Source organism: Macaca mulatta, chromosome 19 (assembly GCF_049350105.2).
Source record: "Macaca mulatta isolate MMU2019108-1 chromosome 19, T2T-MMU8v2.0, whole genome shotgun sequence".
Taxonomy (NCBI): Eukaryota; Metazoa; Chordata; class Mammalia; order Primates; family Cercopithecidae; genus Macaca; species Macaca mulatta.
Window position 1 is genome coordinate 12,955,975 of NC_133424.1, and position 18,756 is coordinate 12,974,730.

The window sequence follows — 18,756 nt, forward strand, 5'->3', positions numbered from 1 at the left end:
AAGGCCGAGGATAAGGAATGGATGCCCGTTACTAAGCTGGGCCGCCTGGTCAAGGACATGAAGATCTAGTCCCTGGAGGAGATGTATCTCTTCTCCTGGCCCATCAAGGAATGTGAGATCATTGACTTTTTCCTGGGGGCCTCTCTCAAGGATGAGATTTTGATTACACCAGTGCAGAAGGAGACCCATGCCAGCCAGCGCACCAGGTTCAAGGTGTTTGTTGCCATCAGGGACTACAATGGCCATGTCAGTATCAGAGTTAAGTGCTCCAAGGAGGCGACCACTGCCATCCGCGGGGCCATCATCCTGGCCAAGCTCTCCATTGTCCCCATGCGCAGAGGCTACTGGGGGAACAAGATCGGCGAGCCCCACACCGTCCCTTGCAAGGTGACAGGCCACTGTGGCTCTGTGCTGGTGCGCCTCATTCCTGCACCCAGGGGCACTGGCATCGTCTCAGCACCTGTGCCCAAGAAGCTGCTCATGATGGCTGGTATCAGTGACTGCCACATCTCAGCCCGGGGCTGCACTGCCACCCTGGGCAACTTTGCCAAGGCCGCCTTTGATGCCATCTCTAAGACCTACAGCTACCTGACTCCCGACCTCTGAAAGGAGACTGTATTCGCCAAGTCTCCCTATCGGGAATTCACTGACCACCTCATTAAGACCCATACCAGAGTCCCTGTGCAGAAGACCCAGGCTCCAGCTGTGGCTACAACATAGGGTTTTTATACAAGAAAAATAAAGTGAATTAAGCCCGGGGGAAAAAAAAAAAAAAAAAGTATAAACAGACATGCATACATAGTCAGAAAACTTTTTTTTTTGAGACAGATTTTCACTCTTGTTGCTCAGGCTGGAGTGGAATGGCGTGATCTCGGCTCACTGCAAGCTCCGCCTCCGGGGTCCAAGCAATTCTCCTGCCTCAGCCTTCCGAGTAGCTGGGATTACAGGCACCCGCCACCACATCCGGATAATATTTTGTGCTTTTAGTAGAAATGGGGTTTTGCCACGTTGGCCAGGCTAATCTTGAACTCCTGACCTCAGGTGATCCACCCACCAAGGTCTCCCAAAGTGCTGGGATAACAAGCGTGAGCCACAGCACCCGGTCTGGTCAGACAGTTAATCCACACATGCTATTATGATGTCCTAATAAACTGAAGTTTGTCTATAATCCATAACCCAGCAATGTTCCCCCCACATGTTAAAAAACTCATGAACTGTTAGAGTGTAGAGACAAAAACAACATTATCAACAACATCAAAAAATTAACTTAAAAGTCAAGTCCTGGTCGGGCACGGTGGCTCACGCCTGTAATCCCAGCACTTTGGGAGGCTGAGGCAGGCGGATCACCTGAGGTCAGGAGTTCGAGACCAGCCTCACCAACATGGAGAAACCCCATCTCTACTAAAAATACAAAATTAGCCGGGCATGGTGGCACATGCCTGTAATCCCAGGTACTAGGGAGGCTGAGGCAGGAGAATCGCTTGAATCTAGAAGGTGGAGGTTGCGGTGAGCCGAGATCGCACCATTGCACTCCAGCCTGGGCAACAAGAGCAAAACTCTTTCTCAAACAAAAGTCAAGTCCTACGAGCACTGCAATGTGTGAGTAAACTGCATGACTATAGCCTCAGGTAACAGCATGTGTCAAACAGATGGAGGCAAATAAAGAACACAAAAATCTTTTCAGCACAATTTTCCTGTTTTCCCCCCGTCTGTTCATCCTTTCTTGCTGTCTTTGAATCAAATCAGTATTCCCTAGTGTCCCAATTTAGTTACTAATTATATTTACATTTTAGTTATATCTTTTTGCATTATATTTTAACAGGTGGCTCTGATGAACTAGTTTTCATACTTTATGTGCATGAGAATCATCTGAAGAGCTTGTTAAAAAACAGATCACTGGAGGCCGGGCGCAGTGGCTTACGCCTGTAATCCCAGCACTTTGGGAGGCAGGTGGATCACGAAGTCAGGAGTTCGAGACCAGCACGGCCAAGATGGTGAAACCCTGTCTCTACCAAAAATACAAAAATTAGCCAGGTGTTGTGGTAGGCACCTGTAATCCCAACTGCTTGGGAGACTGAGGCAGAGAATTGCTTAAACCCAGGAGGCAGAGGTTGCAGTGAGCCGAGATCATGCCACTGCACTCCAGCCTGGGTGAAAGAGCTCAAAAAATACAAAAGAAAAAAAAAAACCCGACCTGGCAAGACCAGCCTGGCCAACACGGTGAAATCCATCTCTACTAAAAATACAAAAATCAGCCAGGCATGGTGGCGCACACCTGTAGTCCCAGCTACTCAGGAGGCTGAGGCAGAGGTTGCAGTGAGCCAAGATCGCGCCATTGCACTCCAGCCTGGGCAACAGAGTAAGACTGTCTCAAAAAGAAAAAAAAAAAAAAATTCATTGGGCCCAGTTCCAAGAATTACTAATTCAGAAGTTTTGGGTAGTACCCTAAAATGTGCATTCCATATATACACACACACACATATATGCATATGTATATGTATACATACATATATGTATAAATTAGATATATATATTCATGGAGTACAGGTGCAATTTTACTATATTGATATATTGCCTTGTAAAGTCAGGCATTTCAGTGCATCCATCCCTGGAGCAATCTCCATTATCCACCAAATAACCTCCCTCATCCCCATGAGTCTTCACTTGTCCACATATATACACATTCTTTTTTTTTGAGAATGAATCTCACTCTATCGCCTGGGCTGGAGTGCAGTGACATGATCTCGGCTCACTACAGCCTCTGCCTCCTGGGTTCAAGCGATTCTCCTGCCTCAGCCTCCCAAGTAGATGGGACTACAGGTGCCCGCCACCACACCCGGCTACTTTTTTGTATTTTTAGTAGAGACGAGGTTTCACCATGTTAGCAAAGATGGTCTCGATCTCCTGACCTCGTGACCCACCTGCCTTGGCCTCCCAAAGTGGTGGGATTACAAGTGTGAGCCATTGTGCCTGGCCCTACACACATTCTTTAATTACCACTTATAAATGAGAACAGGCAGTATTTGTCTTTCTGTGTCTGAGTTGTTTCACTTAAGATCATGGCCTCCCATTCCATCCATATTGTTGCAAAAGACACAATTTCATTCTTTTTAATGTCTAAATAGTATTCCACTGTGTGAACAATATATCACATTTTCATTATTTAATCTTCTGTTGATGGACACTTAGGCTGATTTTATAAGTTTGCTATTGTGAATAGTCTGCAATAAACATGAGTGCAGGGAACTTTTTGATATAATGATTTCCACTCCTTTGGGTAGATGCCTTGTAGTAGGATTGCCTTTTCAGCATTATATGGATGGCATATTAATGGTAGTATTAACTAACTAGAAACTGAAGAAGCAAAACGATGCTTATGGGTGAATACATACTGAACCTATAATAAATAACAATGACAAATTCAGAGTTATGGTTCTAATCCATGGCGTCTTTTATCTAACATTACTTCTGACAACAAATATGTAGCATTTGCTGAACACGAGCCGATTCTCCAACAAAAACTGGTGTTCAATAATTCAATGCTGACACCATCTAACATTTCCACAGACCCCACAAATTGAGGGCTCAGTTCCACAACAGGGACCCTACTGTAGAGGCCAAATGCAAGCCCTAGGGACCACCCTTTTAACCAAATGTGTATAAAACCAACAACTCTACTATCAGATTTAATAATTTGCTACAAGAAGTTGAAGAACTCAGTTAAACAAGTTGCTTAAGGTTATCAGTTTGTTATAAAGTGTATGTCAAGAATACCTAAATGCAAGAGACTTATGTGAGCCCTCAAAGACATTTTAATGTGTGCAATTTCTACTCTGATTAAAAAAACTCACTGAATATACAACCAAGCAGCTGATAATGTTCAATTTTACATAAGCCCCGTAATCCTGGATAAGCCCTGTAACCCTGGTAATAAGCATGATTTAAGAGGCCAGGCGCAGTGGCTCACACCTATAATCCCGGCACTTTGGGATGCTGAGGTAGGCAGATCATGAGGTCAGAAGTTCGAGACCAGCCTGGCCAACATGATGAAACCCCATCTCTACTAAAAACAGAAAAATTAGCCAGCCATGGTCACATGCACCTGTAATCCCAGCTACTCAGGAGGCTGAGGCAGGAGAATAGCTTGAACATAGGAGGTGGAGGCTGCAGGAAGGCAGAGGTTGCAGTGAGCCAAGATCACGCCATTGTACTCCAGCCTGGGCCAAAGAGTGATATTCCGTCTCAAAAAAAAAAAAAAAAAAAAAAAAAAATATATATATATATATATATATATATGAAATCACCTCAAACTACCTGACCCCCACTACCATGCCCAGTTCTTTCTGTTCTGGACAAGCAGCCCAGTGCAGAGAAACATCCTTCGCTGACATCAGTTCTGGCTCCTACCTTTTTAACCTGTAACAAGGCCCTCCAAATTCCCATTCTTTGTCTTATAAATAAATAGCTGAATAGTTTTTGCCTCTACTGATTACTCTGAACAAAATGCTTCCAAAGGAAACTTGCAACCAGGCCTGATGGCTCACGTCTCTAATTCCAGAACTTTGGGAGGCTGAAGTGGGTGGATCGCTTGAGCCCAGGAGTTCAAGACCAGCCTGGGCAACATGGTGAAACCCTGTCTCTGCAAAAAATACAAAAAAATTAGCTGGGCATGGGGGTGCATACCTGTAGTCTCAGGTACCCAGAAGGCTGAGATGGGACAATCACCTCAGCGTGGGGAGGTCAAGGCTGCAGTGAGCTGTGATGGCACCACTGCACTCCAGTCTGAGCAAGAGTGAAATCGTGTCTCAAAAAAAAAAAAAAAAGAAGAAAAGAAAAGAAAAGAAAGGAAATTACTTAAGTTTCGCTCTTTCTTCTAGGCCACTAATTTTTGACACACCCTCAGTCTGAGCCAAAACACAACCCCTCTTTCATGACTCATCCTATGAACAGGCTTAAGTCAGGGTAAAACACTCTGTGATCTAGAATCTGATTTTCACCCTCCATCCTGCCGTCTCCATCTCATTTCCTTTGTAATGTTGGTTGCTCTTCACCTTGAAAGCAACTTTCCACCCAAGCTTTAAGATGCTTTCAGATCTTATACTTAGTGCTCTTCCCCTTATGTAGTGCTCTTTTAGAATAAACTCATTTCTTAGCTAAATTCAGATTTATCTTACCTGAAGACTGTCTAGTGACAGCCCTACAACAATAACAAATACAACCTCAGACATGGCATCACCCCAATTGCCTCTGCCTGTAGATCCCCAGATTTCCAGTGCTCTGTAGCTTCTCTTAGTATAAAAGCCTCCTTGGCTGGGCACGCTGGCTCACGCCTGTAATCCCAGCACTTTGGGAGGCCAAGGCGGGCAGATCACCTGAGGTCAGGAGTTCGAGACCAGCCTGACCAACATGGAGAAATCCCGTCTCTACTAAAAATACAAAATCAGCTGGCCATGGTGGCACATGCCTGTAATCCCAGCTACTCAGGAGGCTGAGGCAGGAGAATTGCTTGAAATTGGGAGGTGGAGGTTGTGGTGAGCCGAGATCACGCCACTGCACTCCAGCCTGGGCAACAAGAGCGAAACTCCATCTCAAAAAAAAAAAAAAAAAAAGAAGGCTCCTCCCAGGCCAGGCACAGTGGCTCATGCCTGTAATCCCAGCACTTTGGGAGGCCAAGGCCAGCAGATCACAAGAGGTCAGGAGTTTGAGACCAGCCTGACCAACATGGTGAAACCCCGTCTCTACTAAAAATACAAAAATTAGCTGGCCATGGTGGCACACACCAGTAATCCCAGCTACTCAGGAGGTAGGAGAATCACTTGAACCCGGGAGGCGAAGGTTGCAGTGAGCCGAGATCATAGCATTGCACTACAGCCTGGGAGACAGAGCAAGACTCCGTCTCAAAAAAGAAAAAAAAAAAAAAAAAAAAAAAGGCTCCTCCTATTGCTGGAGTGATCAGGCTAGGACACCTGCAGGGGACGCTCCCCAGGAAGAACCAACTAAACTGGGCACACAATGTCTCTTTGCAGGCTGAAAATTGGCCTCCACTTGGAGTCACTGGCCTCAAGCCTCTCTACCCTAGTCAAGGCTATTTGCTTACCCTTCCATGCCTTACATGGATTTAAAAAATAAAACAAACAAAACCCCACATGTGATGAATCTATCAAAATCACTCAAATTCAGTGTTTATATGAGGGAAGGAAATTGTAAGTCACTTCTATTTTAAAGCTCAACAAGAAAAGCGCAAGTATCCATCTCAGATAATAAACATCAGTTACTACTTCCATAATGATGAAGCCTTTAGTAAACAAATGATATTTAAGTTCTTTAGCTATTGCAAAGTCCCACAGAATGTTGCATTAATCTGCCAAGTCCAGATAACAGGAACAGACCAGACTTACCCACTGTCCCAAGTTCTCCAGCCTAAAAAGAAAAGAAACTAAAGTTTTGGTAAAGCTTTATAATTCAATCAGATACCTACCACACATTCTTGTGAAAATATATTCATTTTTTCTGCAGCCAAAATGGAAGAGTTTTTCCCAAATTCTTCCCTTGGTAGTATTTCCACTGCTAGGCCCTGAAATTCCATTTGAAATCATCCAACAAAAGACCTAATAAACCTATTACATGGTCTCTGGGGTAATAAAAGTAAATAAAAGTTTTTAAAAAATGCTCCAGCCTGGGTGACATGGTGAAACCCCGTCTCCACCAAAAACACAAAAATTAGCCAAGTATGGTGGTGCACGCCTGTAGTCCCAGCTACTTGGGAGGCTGAGGTGGGAGGATCACTTGAGCCCTGGTGGCAGAGGTTGCAGTGAGCTGAGATCATACCACGGCACTCCTGGGTAACAGAGCGAGACCTTGTTTCAAAAAAAAAAGAAAAAGACCGGACGCAGTGGCTCACACCTGTAATCCCAGTACTTTTGGAGGCTGAGGCAGGCGGACGACCTGAGGTCAGGAGTTCAAGACCAGCCTGGCCAACATGATGAAACCCCATCTCTACTAAAAACACAAAAATTAGCCAGGCGTGGTGATGCGTTCCTGTAATCCCAGCTATTCGGGAGGCTGAGGAAGAATTGCTTGAACCCACGAGGCAGAGGTTGCAGTGAACCGAGATTGTGCCATTGCACTCCAGCCTGGGCAACATAGTAGAACTCCATCTCAAAAAAAAAAAAAGAAAGAAAGAAAGAAAAGAAAAAAAGTTTTTAAAAAATGGAATAGGGCCTGGGTCCAGTGGCTCATGCCTGTAATCCTAGCACTTTGGGAGGCCAAGGCAGGAGATCACTTGAGCCCAGGACTTCGAGACCAGCCTGGCAACAGGAGGAAACCCCATCACTACAAAAGACACAAAAATTAGTAGGGCATGGTGGCGTACTCCCAGCTACTACAGAGGCTGAGCCCAGGCAGTCTAGGCTGCCTAAGCTGCAGTGATCCATGATGGTACCACCACACTCCAGCCTGGGCGACAGAGGGAGACCCTGTCTCAATAAAAAAAAAAAAAAAAAAAAAAAGGAATAGAAAACTACATATATATAATTTTTTTTCTGAATTTCAACTCTTCCTGGCCTCTTTAGAAATACTTTATCTTCTCTATCAATCTCTAATGATAGGATGCACTTTATAATTAATAAAAAATTAAATTTGAGGCCGGGCGCGGTGGCTCAAGCCTGTAATCCCAGCACTTTGGGAGGCCGAGACGGGCGGATCACGAGGTCAGGAGATCGAGACCATCCTGGCTAACACGATGAAACCCCGTCTCTACTAAATAAAATACAAAAAAAACTAGCTGGGCGAGGTGGCGGGCGCCTGTAGTCCCAGCTACTCGGGAGGCTTGAGGCAGGAGAATGGCGTAAACCTGGGAGGCGGAGCTTGCAGTGAGCTGAGATCTGGCCACTGCACTCCAGCCTGGGCGACAGAGTGAGACTCCGTCTCAAAAAAAAAAAAAAAAATTAAATTTGAAATAATTGAACAAATCTTTTCAGGTTAACTAACCCAGGGTGGGGCAGAACTGACTGGACAAGTCTGACTCAACTGTCAGGTCAGGTCGTTCTATCACCTGGCACATCCCCCAGCCCCAAGGTGCTCACTGAAGTGCTCAGCAACCACACTCCTAGTAGACACTGCCTTATGTCTTTTTCAGGCTCTTGCGAAACCTCATTGGGTGGGTTTTCCAGTTTTTAGATACAGTTTTCTAGTTTGACAGTCGGAGTGAGTCCAAAAGGCAGAAATCATTTGTCTTGTCCCCTGAATAACACTATCCAATTTGCCATGTGTCACCAAGGAATGGAAACAGGCTTGGAGAAAAAAATGTCAATGTCCCAGGGGTTAGTTGTTTTTTTTTTTTTTTTGAGACGGAGTCTCGCTCCGTCGCCCAGGCTGGAGTGCAGTGGCCAGATCTCAGCTCACTGCAAGCTCCACCTCCCGGGTTTACGCCATTCTCCTGCCTCAGCCTCCCGAGTAGCTGGGACCACAGACGCCTGCCATGCCGCGCGGCTAGTTTTTTGTATTTTTTAGTAGAGACGAGGTTTCACCGTGTTAACCAGGATGGTCTCGATCTCCTGACCTCGTGATCCGCCCGTCTCGGCCTCCCAAAGTGCTGGGATTACAGGCTTGAGCCACCGCGCCCGGCCTTTTTTCTTTTTTAAAGACAGAGTTTCACTCTTGTCACCCAGGCTGGAGTGCAAGGGCATGATTTCGGCTCACTGCAACCTCTGCCTCCCGGGTTCAAGTGATTCCCCTGCCTCAGCCTCCCATGTAGCTGGGATTACAGGCACCTGCCACCATGCCCGGCTAATTTTTGTATTTTCAGTAGAGACAGGGTTTCACCATGTTGGCCAGGGTGGTCTTGAACTCCTGACGTCAGGTGATCCTCTCACCTCAGCCTCCCAAAGTGCTGGGATTATAGGCATGAGCCACCGCGCCCAGTCCAGGGGTTAGCTTTTTACAGGAATGATATACCTGAAGATTCATCCCACCCCAGGGCATCCACCTGGTCCTTTGGGAGGCCCCACCCCAACACCTCAGACTGTCCTCTGGGAAGAGTGACCCAAGGGCTGACATCCACTAGGCCCTCCATGAGATTGGCAGCTTCCAGCATTTAGGGTAGCCCCAGAAAGTTTCATAACACAGGGCCTGGAAAGATACAGGGTGGGCTGAGGTCACATCACCCTGTAAAGGACATTCTGATAAGGCATCAGTGCCTAGGGGAGATAAAAGAGGCACAAAGGTTTGTTTTTTTTGTTTGTTTTTTGTTTTTTTTTTTACAGCAGAGTGTCAGGTGGTTATTCTCTTCTTCCTTACATGTTAAATGTTAAGGAACAAAATAAATCCTTTTAAAAAGAGCCACACATTGCTATCTGAAAACAAATGACAACATTCTGTGTCTATTTGAAATATCACCTTGGGACAAAGGGTTCATAATGTTACTGGGAATTGAGGAGTGAAGTTAGCATATAGAAGGCTCTGGAAACCGCATATAGAAGGCTCTGGAAACCAAAAAATTTACTGTTAACCCCAAGAGGAGTTAGGATGAAGGGACAGGTCTCTGAGACCCTGATGCTCATATCTTTGAAAGGCTCGGAGGGGAAATGGTCGCCCTTGGAAAGAAAGAAGGGTCTGAAGACCACAGAGACCACAGCAGGAACTGTGTTTGTGTCTGGTTTGTGCCTAGCGACCCTCCCGTCTTCACCAAGCAGCCTCCTCACCGGGTTCACAGGAACTGTGAGCCAGGCTGGAGGCGAGATTGCAGTTAGATATTAAACAGGTGCCCTCAGCCCCGCTGCCTCACGGGGCCGCCTCCCTGAGAGTCAGGTCATAGCAGACGCTGACCACCGGTTTCCCCACTGTGCCTGGGGATAAGATCTCTGAGAGTTGCTCAAGAGTCGTCTAAGTTCTTTCTCAGATCTTGAATACCAGCGGAAAGGCTGGCGCCGAGCAGGCTGAAAACCCCACAAGGGAGCCCACTCAGCAGGAGAATGCGGTTTCTCCACCTCCAGTTCCAGGACTCACCCCTCACTTCTGCACCAACCAGCGACCCCACATCCCAACCACCCCAGTCCAGACCCCTAAACACCCCATCCCCAAACCTCTCACGGAGGCGGATCTAGGGTGTCCTCTCCTATTAAACTGTTTCTGCTGCAGCCCTCGGCGTCCGGCTGCAATGACACGGGCCGCGAGCCTGTGCCGGTTCCGCCGCACAATAGGGGGAGACGCGGGGCTATGGGCGTGGAGCTGCCCAGAGAGGGGGGCCGGGGCCGCTGTCGCCGCTCAGGGACGGGACAGGACGCCCGGGGTCCCGGCTGCCGGCCCAGCCCCACCCTGCATCCAAAGGAACCGAGGACCGAGGTGCACAGGGGGGCTCGGGTCCCAGACCCCAAAGACGCTGCGGGGAGGCCCGGGTCCCGCCACAGCCGGTTCCGACTGGTTCCGACCAGTCTTTCGCCCTGCCTCAGGACGCCGAGCCCCGCACACTCACCATTTCCCGGCTGTGCGGTGTCCCGGGTCCTCCCAACTCCTCCCGTAGCCAGGGTAGGTCCCAGCGCGACAGAAGCCACCACAGATGTCCCAGGGCGTCTCTCAGTGACAGAACACGGAACAGAGGTCACCAGGGTGAAGAGGCCACTAGCTCCTAGAACGTCACACCCTCCTCTCCGCAGCGGCCCTGATTGACAGTTCTCAGGAACCTGCCCGCGACTCTGATTGGATAGTGCTCCAGGTCCCGCCTCCTGGGCACTGAGTGACAGAGGAAGCCATCTCACAATGCTGAGTGCAGCCGGATGAACAGGTTCCAGACCCAGCCCCTGGCAGGGCGGGCTTCCTCCCTGCGCTATGACCCGACCCGTCCCGGGGAACATTTGCCTTAAAGCGGAATTTCCTATCTGTACTCAGTGGGCCCTTTTTGCTTCTTCCTCCTGAACAATTGTGTGCAAGGAATCCCAGTCTCACTGTCTACTGGAGCCATCCCTTGGCCTCAGAGCAGGAGGGCAGCCGAGGCCACACTGGTCACACTGCAGCAGCGGGGGACGGAGGTGGAGTCGGGGGGCTGATGTTCTCCAGGGACCAGGAATTTGGGATGAGGCTGTCTCCTGCAAGATCAAGCCTTTTTCCCGCTATGAGCGCTGGACGGGTTCTTTCTGCGCTCTACGCAAATAAATACCACGGTATTGCAGTTTAAAAAAAAAAAAAAAAAGTTTAATAAACGCTAGGCCAGCTACGATACGTGGGAGACGGAGTTACTACTCAAATTATTCTCATCCAAGGTCCGTAGGTAGGGGTTTTTCAAGGGCAGTTTGGGGCAAAGGGTGGAGGTGGCTAGACTTACTACTGACTGGTTGGAGTGGGGATGAAATCATTGGGGATGGAATCTGTCCTCTTGGCCGGGCACAGTGGCTCACCCCTGTAATCCCAATACTTTGGGAGGCCGAAGTGGGAGGATCGCTTGAGGCCAGTAGTTCAAGACCAGCCTGGGCATAGAGTGAAACCCCGTCTCTATACTATATTTAAGGGAGGAGACCACCCCTCATATTGTCTTATGCCCAATTTCTGCCTCCAAAGAAAGAAGAAATAAAAACCAAGGCCGGGCGCGGTGGCTCAAGCCTGTAATCCCAGCACTTTGGGAGGCCGAGACGGGCGGATCATGAGGTCAGGAGATCGAGACCATCCTGGCTAACCCGGTGAAACCCCGTCTCTACTAAAAAATACAAAAAACTAGCCGGGCGAGGTGGCGGGCGCCTGTAGTCCCAGCTACTTGGGAGGCTGAGGCAGGAGAATGGCGTGAACCCGGGAGGCGGAGCTTGCAGTGAGCCGAGATCCGGCCACTGCACTCCAGCCTGGGCGACAGTGCCAGACTCTGTCTCAAAAAAAAAAAAAGAAAGAAAAACCAAAAGGCAGAGGCCGGGCGCGGTGGCTCACGCCTGTAATCCCAGCACTTTGGGAGGCCGAGGCGGGTGGATCACAAGGTCAGGAGATCAAGACCATCCTGGGTAACATGGTGAAACCCCGTCTCTACTAAAAATACCAAAAAATTAGCTGGCCGTGGTGGCGGGCGCCTGTAGTCCCAGCATATTCCCATCAGGTGGATCAGCACCTTATGATGAGGGAGAGACACTGAAGGATTTAACTCTGGGAGCTCAACTTGCCCTCCTGTACCCTGTGCACAGCGTAGAAACACTCTTTCCTTCAAGACTTTAAATGTTAATGACTTAAAAGCTCCAATCAGAAGCTGAAACATTAGGGAATGAATTTGAAAACAAGAGGGTTTTCCCATATTTCTATGAAGCAAAAGTAGGAGACCTAAAACCACCATGAACTGGAAGCTGGAACTAATGGCTAAAAAAGAAAGGAGTCGGCCGGGCGCGGTGGCTCAAGCCTGTAATCCCAGTACTTTGGGAGGCCGAGACGGGCGGATCACAAGGTCAGGAGATGGAGACCATCCTGGCTAACACGGTGAAACCCCGTCTCTACTAAAAAATGCAAAAAAACTAGCCGGGCGAGTTGGCGGGCGCCTGTAGTCCCAGCTACTCAGGAGGCTGAGGTAGGAGAATGGCGTAAACCCGGGAGGCGGAGCTTGCAGTGAGCTGAGATCTGGCCACTGCACTCCAGCCTGGGCGACAGAGCAAGACTCCGTCTCAAAACAAAAAAAAAAAAAAAGAAAGGAGTCAAACATCAGGTGTCATTCGATGAAATAAAATCTTTATTCAATTTGTAAAATGGTAGTGTTTCCAGACAGGAAAAATGGGCATGTTTGGAAAATAAGGAAAAGATATCTGATTATAACTAACTAAATGATACTCTTGCCTTCAAAAATCACACACACGGAGAGAGAGAAAGAGAGATATCCTGTCACCTAGCATTTTGGGAGGCCAAGGCAGGCGGATCACAAGGTCAGGAGTTGGAGATCAGCCTGACCAATATGGTGATCTCGGCTCATTGTAGCCTCCGCCTCCTGGGTTCGAGCAGTTCTCTTGCCTCAGCCTCCCGGGTAGCTGGGACTACAGGGACGTGCCACCACGCCTGGCTAATTTTTTGTATTTTTAGTAGCAACGGGGTTTCACTGTGTTAGCAGACCTCCTGATCTGCCTGCTTCGGCCTCCCAAAGAGCTGGGATTACAGGGGTGAGCCACCGCGCCCAGCCTCCTCATCTTATTCAAACTTTCAGTGACCTTTGACATAGCTGACCACTCTCTTATCTTGAAATACCTGTTCCTGGAGGCTTCCAGGAAAGGACATCAACCTCTTTCTCCTCACACCTTACTGACCCGCTCTCCCTCCTCCTGATATTGGGTAGTGCCTTGGAATTGGGTAGTGCTTCCTCTTCTTATGAGCCTTCCTCTTCTGCTTCACTTTGTCCCTCACCCTGAAACCAGGTGATGTCTTCTGTATCTAGGGCTTCACATAACCTTCTTATTCTGACACTTGTCTTTTTTTTTTTTTTTTTTTTTTGACACAGAGTCTCGCTTTGTAACCAGGCTGGAGGGCAGTGGCGCGATTTCGGCTTACTACAACCTCTGCCTCCCGGGTTCAAACGATTCTCCTGCCTCAGCCTCCCAAGTAGTTGGGAATACAGGCATGCACTACCATGCCTAGCTAATTTTTGTATTTTTAGTAGAGACGGGGTTTCACCATGTGGCCAGGATGGTCTCGATCTCTTGACCTCGTGATCCGCCCGCCTCAGCCTCCCAAGGTGCTGGGATTACAGGCGTGAGCCACCACACCCGGCCTGCTTTTCAAAGTTCCATTCAGATCTTTCTTCCAAGCTTTAGACTCCGAGGTCTAATGGCCTACTCAACACCTTCATTCATCTCAAACATATTATGGCCAAACAGAAAACATAACCCTTCACTTCCCCTCCAATCATCTCCCCTGAGCCTTCCTCCTCTGCGTAAGAGGCAGCACCCAGAGGCTATGGACAATAGGACTCACTCTTGACTCTCCTCTCTCCTTCACTCCATCAGCCGCTCTAGAGGAGCTACCTCTGCCTGTGTAGCTCCTAGTCAGGCTTCAGGATTCAATCTGAGCATCAGCCCCACAGAGAAACCTCCCCTATGCTCTCAGACTAGTGTGGGAACCCCCTCTACCATCATACGCTCTTAGACCCACACACTCTACTGCACTGAAGAGTGTTGTAGCTGACCCTTTATTTTTTGTTTTTTGGCTTTTTGGGTTTTTTTTTTTTTTTTTTTTTCTTTTAGATGGAGTTTCACTCTTGTTGCCCAGGCTGGAGTGCAATGGCTCGATCTTGGCTCACCGCAACCTCCACCTCCCGGGTTCAAGCGATTCTCCTGCTTCAGCCTCCCAAGTAGCTAGGATTACAGGCATGTGTCACCACGCCTGGCTCATTTTGTAAATTTTAGTAGAGATGGGGTTTCTTCATGTTGGTTAGGATGGTCTCGAACTCCCAACCTCAGGTTATCCACCCACCTCGACCTCCCAAAGTGCTGGGATTACAGATGTGAGCCACCGTGCCTGGCCTGTAGTTGACCCTTTATGTTTACATCCAGATACCACTAAGTAGTGGGAATGGTGAGGCCTTTCCCTGTCCTCCCTCCCAACTACAAAAATAAAGTTTGTCTAATTAGCTGGGTGTGGTGGCACCTGCCTGTAGTCCCAGCTACTCGGGAGGCTAAGGCAGGATAATTGCTTGAACCTGGAAAGTGAGCCAAGATCGTGCCACTGCACTCCAGCCTGGCGATAGAACAAGAATCTGTCTCCAAAGAAAGAAATAAAGTTTGTCTTCACATCTACACTCTAGATATGCAAACTTCTGTCAACCTCCACCCAAGCCCAGGCCAGCAGAACCTCTCATCCAGCTACTACTATGGCTTTCAAACTGATGTCCCAATGCCACTCTACCATCTATTCTCTGCCTAGGAACCAGAGCAGACTTCTTTTTGTGAAATGGAGTTTTGCTCTTGTCTCCCAGGCTGGAGTGCAATGGCACAATCTCAGCTCACTACAATCTCCGTCTCCTGGGTTCAAGCAATTCTCCTGCCTCAGCCTCCCCAGTAACTGGGGTTACAGGTGCACATCACCATGCCCAGCTCATTTTTTTGTATTTTTATATTTTTTGTATTTTTAGTAGAGATGGGGTTTCACCATGTTGGCCAGGCTTGTCTCGAACTCCTGACCTCAGGTGATCCACCTGCCTTGGCCTCCCAAAGTGCTGGGATTACAGATGTGAGCCAGCCTAAACAGACTTCCTAATGAAAAACCAAACACCACTTCTCTGCTCAAAATCCAATCAAAGTCCTTAACATGGCCCACCAGGCCCCATGGGATCTGTTCCCTGTCTGCATATCTAACCCTATCTATTATTACTTCAGCACTCTTAAGTTTTGTCCACTGACCAGCAGCATGGATGACACCTGGAAGTGAGTTAGAAATGCAGAGGATCAGGTCTTATGCATGAGCTGCTTTAAAATTGTGCAAGTAAGGATCCTTTGAAAGATGACATTTTGGTATTTGTTGTGACTTTCCATTGATGCTATGGCAGGTACTGAATATCCCCGCCAAACTGAACGGTGTGGCCCATCTCTGTCTCACATGGCCTATAATGTCTTTTGGCCCTTTCAAAGGATCCTTACTTGCACAATTTTAAAACCAGGTTGGGATGGTGGCTCATGCCTGTAATCCCAGCACTTTGGAAGGCTGACTTGGGTGGATCACCTGAGGTCAAGAGCTCCAGACCTGCCTGGACAATGCGTTGAAATCCAATCTCTACTAAAAGTACAAAAATTAGCTGGGCCTGGTGGCACATGCCTGTAGTCCCAGCTACTCAGGAGGCTGAGGCAGGAGAATCGCTTGAACCTGGGAGGTGGAGGTTGCAGTGAGCCAAGATCGCACCACTGCACAACAGGCTGGGTGATAAAGAGAGACTCTGTCTCAAAAACAAAACAAAACAAAAAACCCATATGAAAACTAAACCTGGCTGGATACGGTGGCTCATGCCTGTAATACAAGCACTTTGGGAGGCCAAGGCGGGCGGATCATGAGGTCAGGAGATGGAGACCATCCTGGCCAACAGGCCAAAACCCTGTCTCTACTAAAAATACAAAAATTACCTGGGTGTGGTGGTGCACGCCTGTAATGCAGCTACTCAGGAAGCTGAGGCAGGAGAATTGCTTGCACCTGGGAGGTGGAGATTGCAGTGAGCCGAGATTGCATCATTGCACTCCAGGCTGGCGACAGAGCAAGACTCCATCTCAAAAAAAAAAACAAAACGTAGTTGCCGATTAGAAGTACACTTCAATCAGGCTGGGCGTGGTGGCTCACGCCTGTATTCCCAGCACTTTGGGGGGCCAAAGCTGGCAGATCACTTGAGGTCGGCAATTCAAGACCAGCCTAATTAACACGGAGAAACCCTGTCGCTACTAAAAATACAAAAATTAGCCAGGCCTGATGGCATATACCTGTAATCCCAGCACTTGGGAGGGGGTTAGGAGAATCGCTTGAACCCAAGAGGTGGAGGTTGCAGTGAGCAGAGATTGCACCAGCCTGGGCAACAAGAGCAAAACTCCATCTCTCTCTCTCTCTCCATATATATGTATAGATATATACATACATGTATAGATGTGTGTATATATGTATATATAAACATATATATGTAAACATATATATACACACATATATATATAAATAGAAGTATATTTCAATCAATGTAATGAACTAAAAGAATACAAAATAAAAGGAAAACTTTTATTAACTGATTTCACCAAAAAACACTACCTGTTCAACTCATGAACCTTTATGTAAGGAAAATTTAGAGAATTTTCTTACCTCAATGTGCTTTTTTCCTGAAAGTAAGATATATGAATCCATAGTCTAGATCCACTTTAGGCATGGGGCACTAATAAAGACAATAGAGTGATACATTTTATAAACTTTCTTTTCTGATTTAAATTTTCTGGCATATTTTTCATGATTTAATTTGAATCAGATTTTCCTAATTACTCACCTTTATAGCATTTCTAGCCAGTGGGGGTTGAGATGAGAAAGCTTCAATCCATCAAAATTATATACATAGCAATGGAAGAGACACTTAGGTCATTTCATCAGGAAACATTCATGCTTGTATGCAGATAGATGATGTACATGAAATTAGTCCCATTCCTCTGAAATGTTTATATATGTTTTGTGTGTTTGTTTGTTTGTTTTGAGATGGAGTTTCACTCTGTCACCCAGGCTGGAGTGCAGTGGTACAATCTCGGCTCACTGCAAACTCCACCTCCCAGGTTCACGCCATTCTCCTGCCTCAGCCTCCCAAGTAGGTGGGACTACAGGCGCCCGCCACCACGCCTGGCTAATTTTTTGTGTTTTTAGTAGAGACAGGGTTTCACCGTGTTAGCCAGGATGGTCTTGATATTCTGACCTCCGCCCGCCTTGGCCTCCCAAAGTGCTGGGATTACAGGCATGAGCCATCGTGCCCAGCCGAAATGTTTATATATTTGTAAGATGTAATTTTAATTTAGTACTATATGGTATATGTTGGTTGTATATATAGTGTATGTTCATTCACTCCATAAGCAGCAAATTGACTCCTTCCCAAGTTTTAATAGTTTTCTAATAGTTTAAATTTTTTTCCTTTAGTTTCCCAAGTAAACTAAATATCTCCAATCACTGTATTTGTTTCTTCCATCCTATTCTTCATATTATTTACTTATTTGAGACAGCGTCTCGCTGTGTTATCCAAGCTGGAGTGCAGTGGCGCCATCTCAGCTCACTGCAACCTCCGCCTCCCAAGTTCAAGCGATTCTCTTGCTTCAGCCTCCTGAGTAGCTGGGACTACAGACATGTGCCACCACATCCGGGTAATTTTTTGTATTTCTAGCAGAGACAGGGTTTCACCGTGTCAGCTAGGATGGTCTCAATCTCCTGACCTCATGATCCGCCTGCCTCGGCCTCCCAAAGTGCTGGGATTACAGGCATGAGCCATGACACCTGGCCTTTTTTTTTTTTTTTTTTTTTTTTTTTGAGACAGGGTCTTGCTCTGTCACCCAGGCTGGAGTGCATTGGCCCAATCATAGGTCACTACAACCTCCTACTCCTGAGCTCAAGCGATCCTCCTACCTGAGTCTCCCAAATAGCTGGACTATAGGTGCATGCCATCATGCTCAGCTAATTTTCTTCTTTCTCTCTTTTTTTGGTAGGGCTGGTTCTTTCTATGTTGCCCAGGCTATTCTCCAACTACTGGCCTCAAATGATCTTCCCACCTCGACTTTCCAAAATGCTGGAATTACAGACATGAGCCACCACACTGGTTTCTTCACTTTTTTTTTTTTTTTTTTGGCATTAAGTTACACAGACTACCATAATGATAAAATAATTGAAGGGAAATAGATTTTTTATTTTTATTTATCTATTTTTTTTTAGACAGGGCCTTCCTCTATTACCCAGGCTGGAGTGCAGTGGCATGATCAGGGCTCACCGCAACCTCTGCCTCCTGGGCTCAAGTGTTCCTTCCATCTCAGCTTCCCAAGTAGCTGGGACTACAGGTGCATGCTACAATGCCCAGCTAAATTTTGTTTTTATTATTTTTTCTTTTTTTAGAGACACGGTTTTGCCATGTTGCCTAGGCTGGAATACCTGCTTTTACTTAGGTAATTGTCCTCGTTTCAGTAGAAGCCTCTCACGCACCAGTTCCTCATCACACTGCTCTCCAAAACATACTTTAACCAAGAATCCTATATGTAGCAAAGCTCACATTCAAAATGAAAGGCAAAACAAAGGAGTTTCTAGGTTTAGAAATATACATATTGAGGCCGA

At 47.2% G+C, this 18,756-nt stretch overlaps 1 protein-coding gene, 1 long non-coding RNA gene and 1 pseudogene across 22 annotated transcripts in view; 2 read left to right on the forward strand and 1 right to left on the reverse strand.

The window, feature by feature from the left end:
* The window catches only part of ZNF44 (zinc finger protein 44), a 51,537-nt gene extending 40,901 nt beyond the window's left edge, over positions 1–10,636 (reverse strand). For 13 of the 20 annotated variants that reach the window (XR_003725101.2, XM_077977660.1, XM_077977647.1 and 10 more), the window contains exon 1: positions 10,472–10,636. Coding sequence is in view for 5 of the 20 variants with exons in the window: in XM_077977660.1 (XP_077833786.1) it covers positions 10,472–10,474 (3 nt within the window). In the remaining 15 variants the exon portion in view is untranslated. Of the gene's footprint in view, positions 1–3,016; positions 3,555–6,389; positions 6,421–8,986; positions 9,130–10,082; positions 10,393–10,471 lie in introns of those variants that run through there. The other 7 variants (XM_077977649.1, XM_077977661.1, XM_077977650.1 and 4 more) reach the window with 6 other exon arrangements.
* Positions 82–606, forward strand: LOC144336684 (small ribosomal subunit protein uS5 pseudogene; annotated as a pseudogene). Its single transcript, XR_013409004.1, has one exon. The product of XR_013409004.1 is annotated as a small ribosomal subunit protein uS5 pseudogene (transcript).
* Positions 10,637–13,310: 2,674 nt separating the features above from the next.
* Positions 13,311–15,900, forward strand: LOC144336735 (uncharacterized). Its single transcript, XR_013409059.1, has 3 exons — positions 13,311–13,695; positions 15,170–15,390; positions 15,599–15,900. It is a non-coding gene; the product is annotated as an uncharacterized LOC144336735 (long non-coding RNA).
* Positions 15,901–18,756: the final 2,856 nt, after the last annotated feature.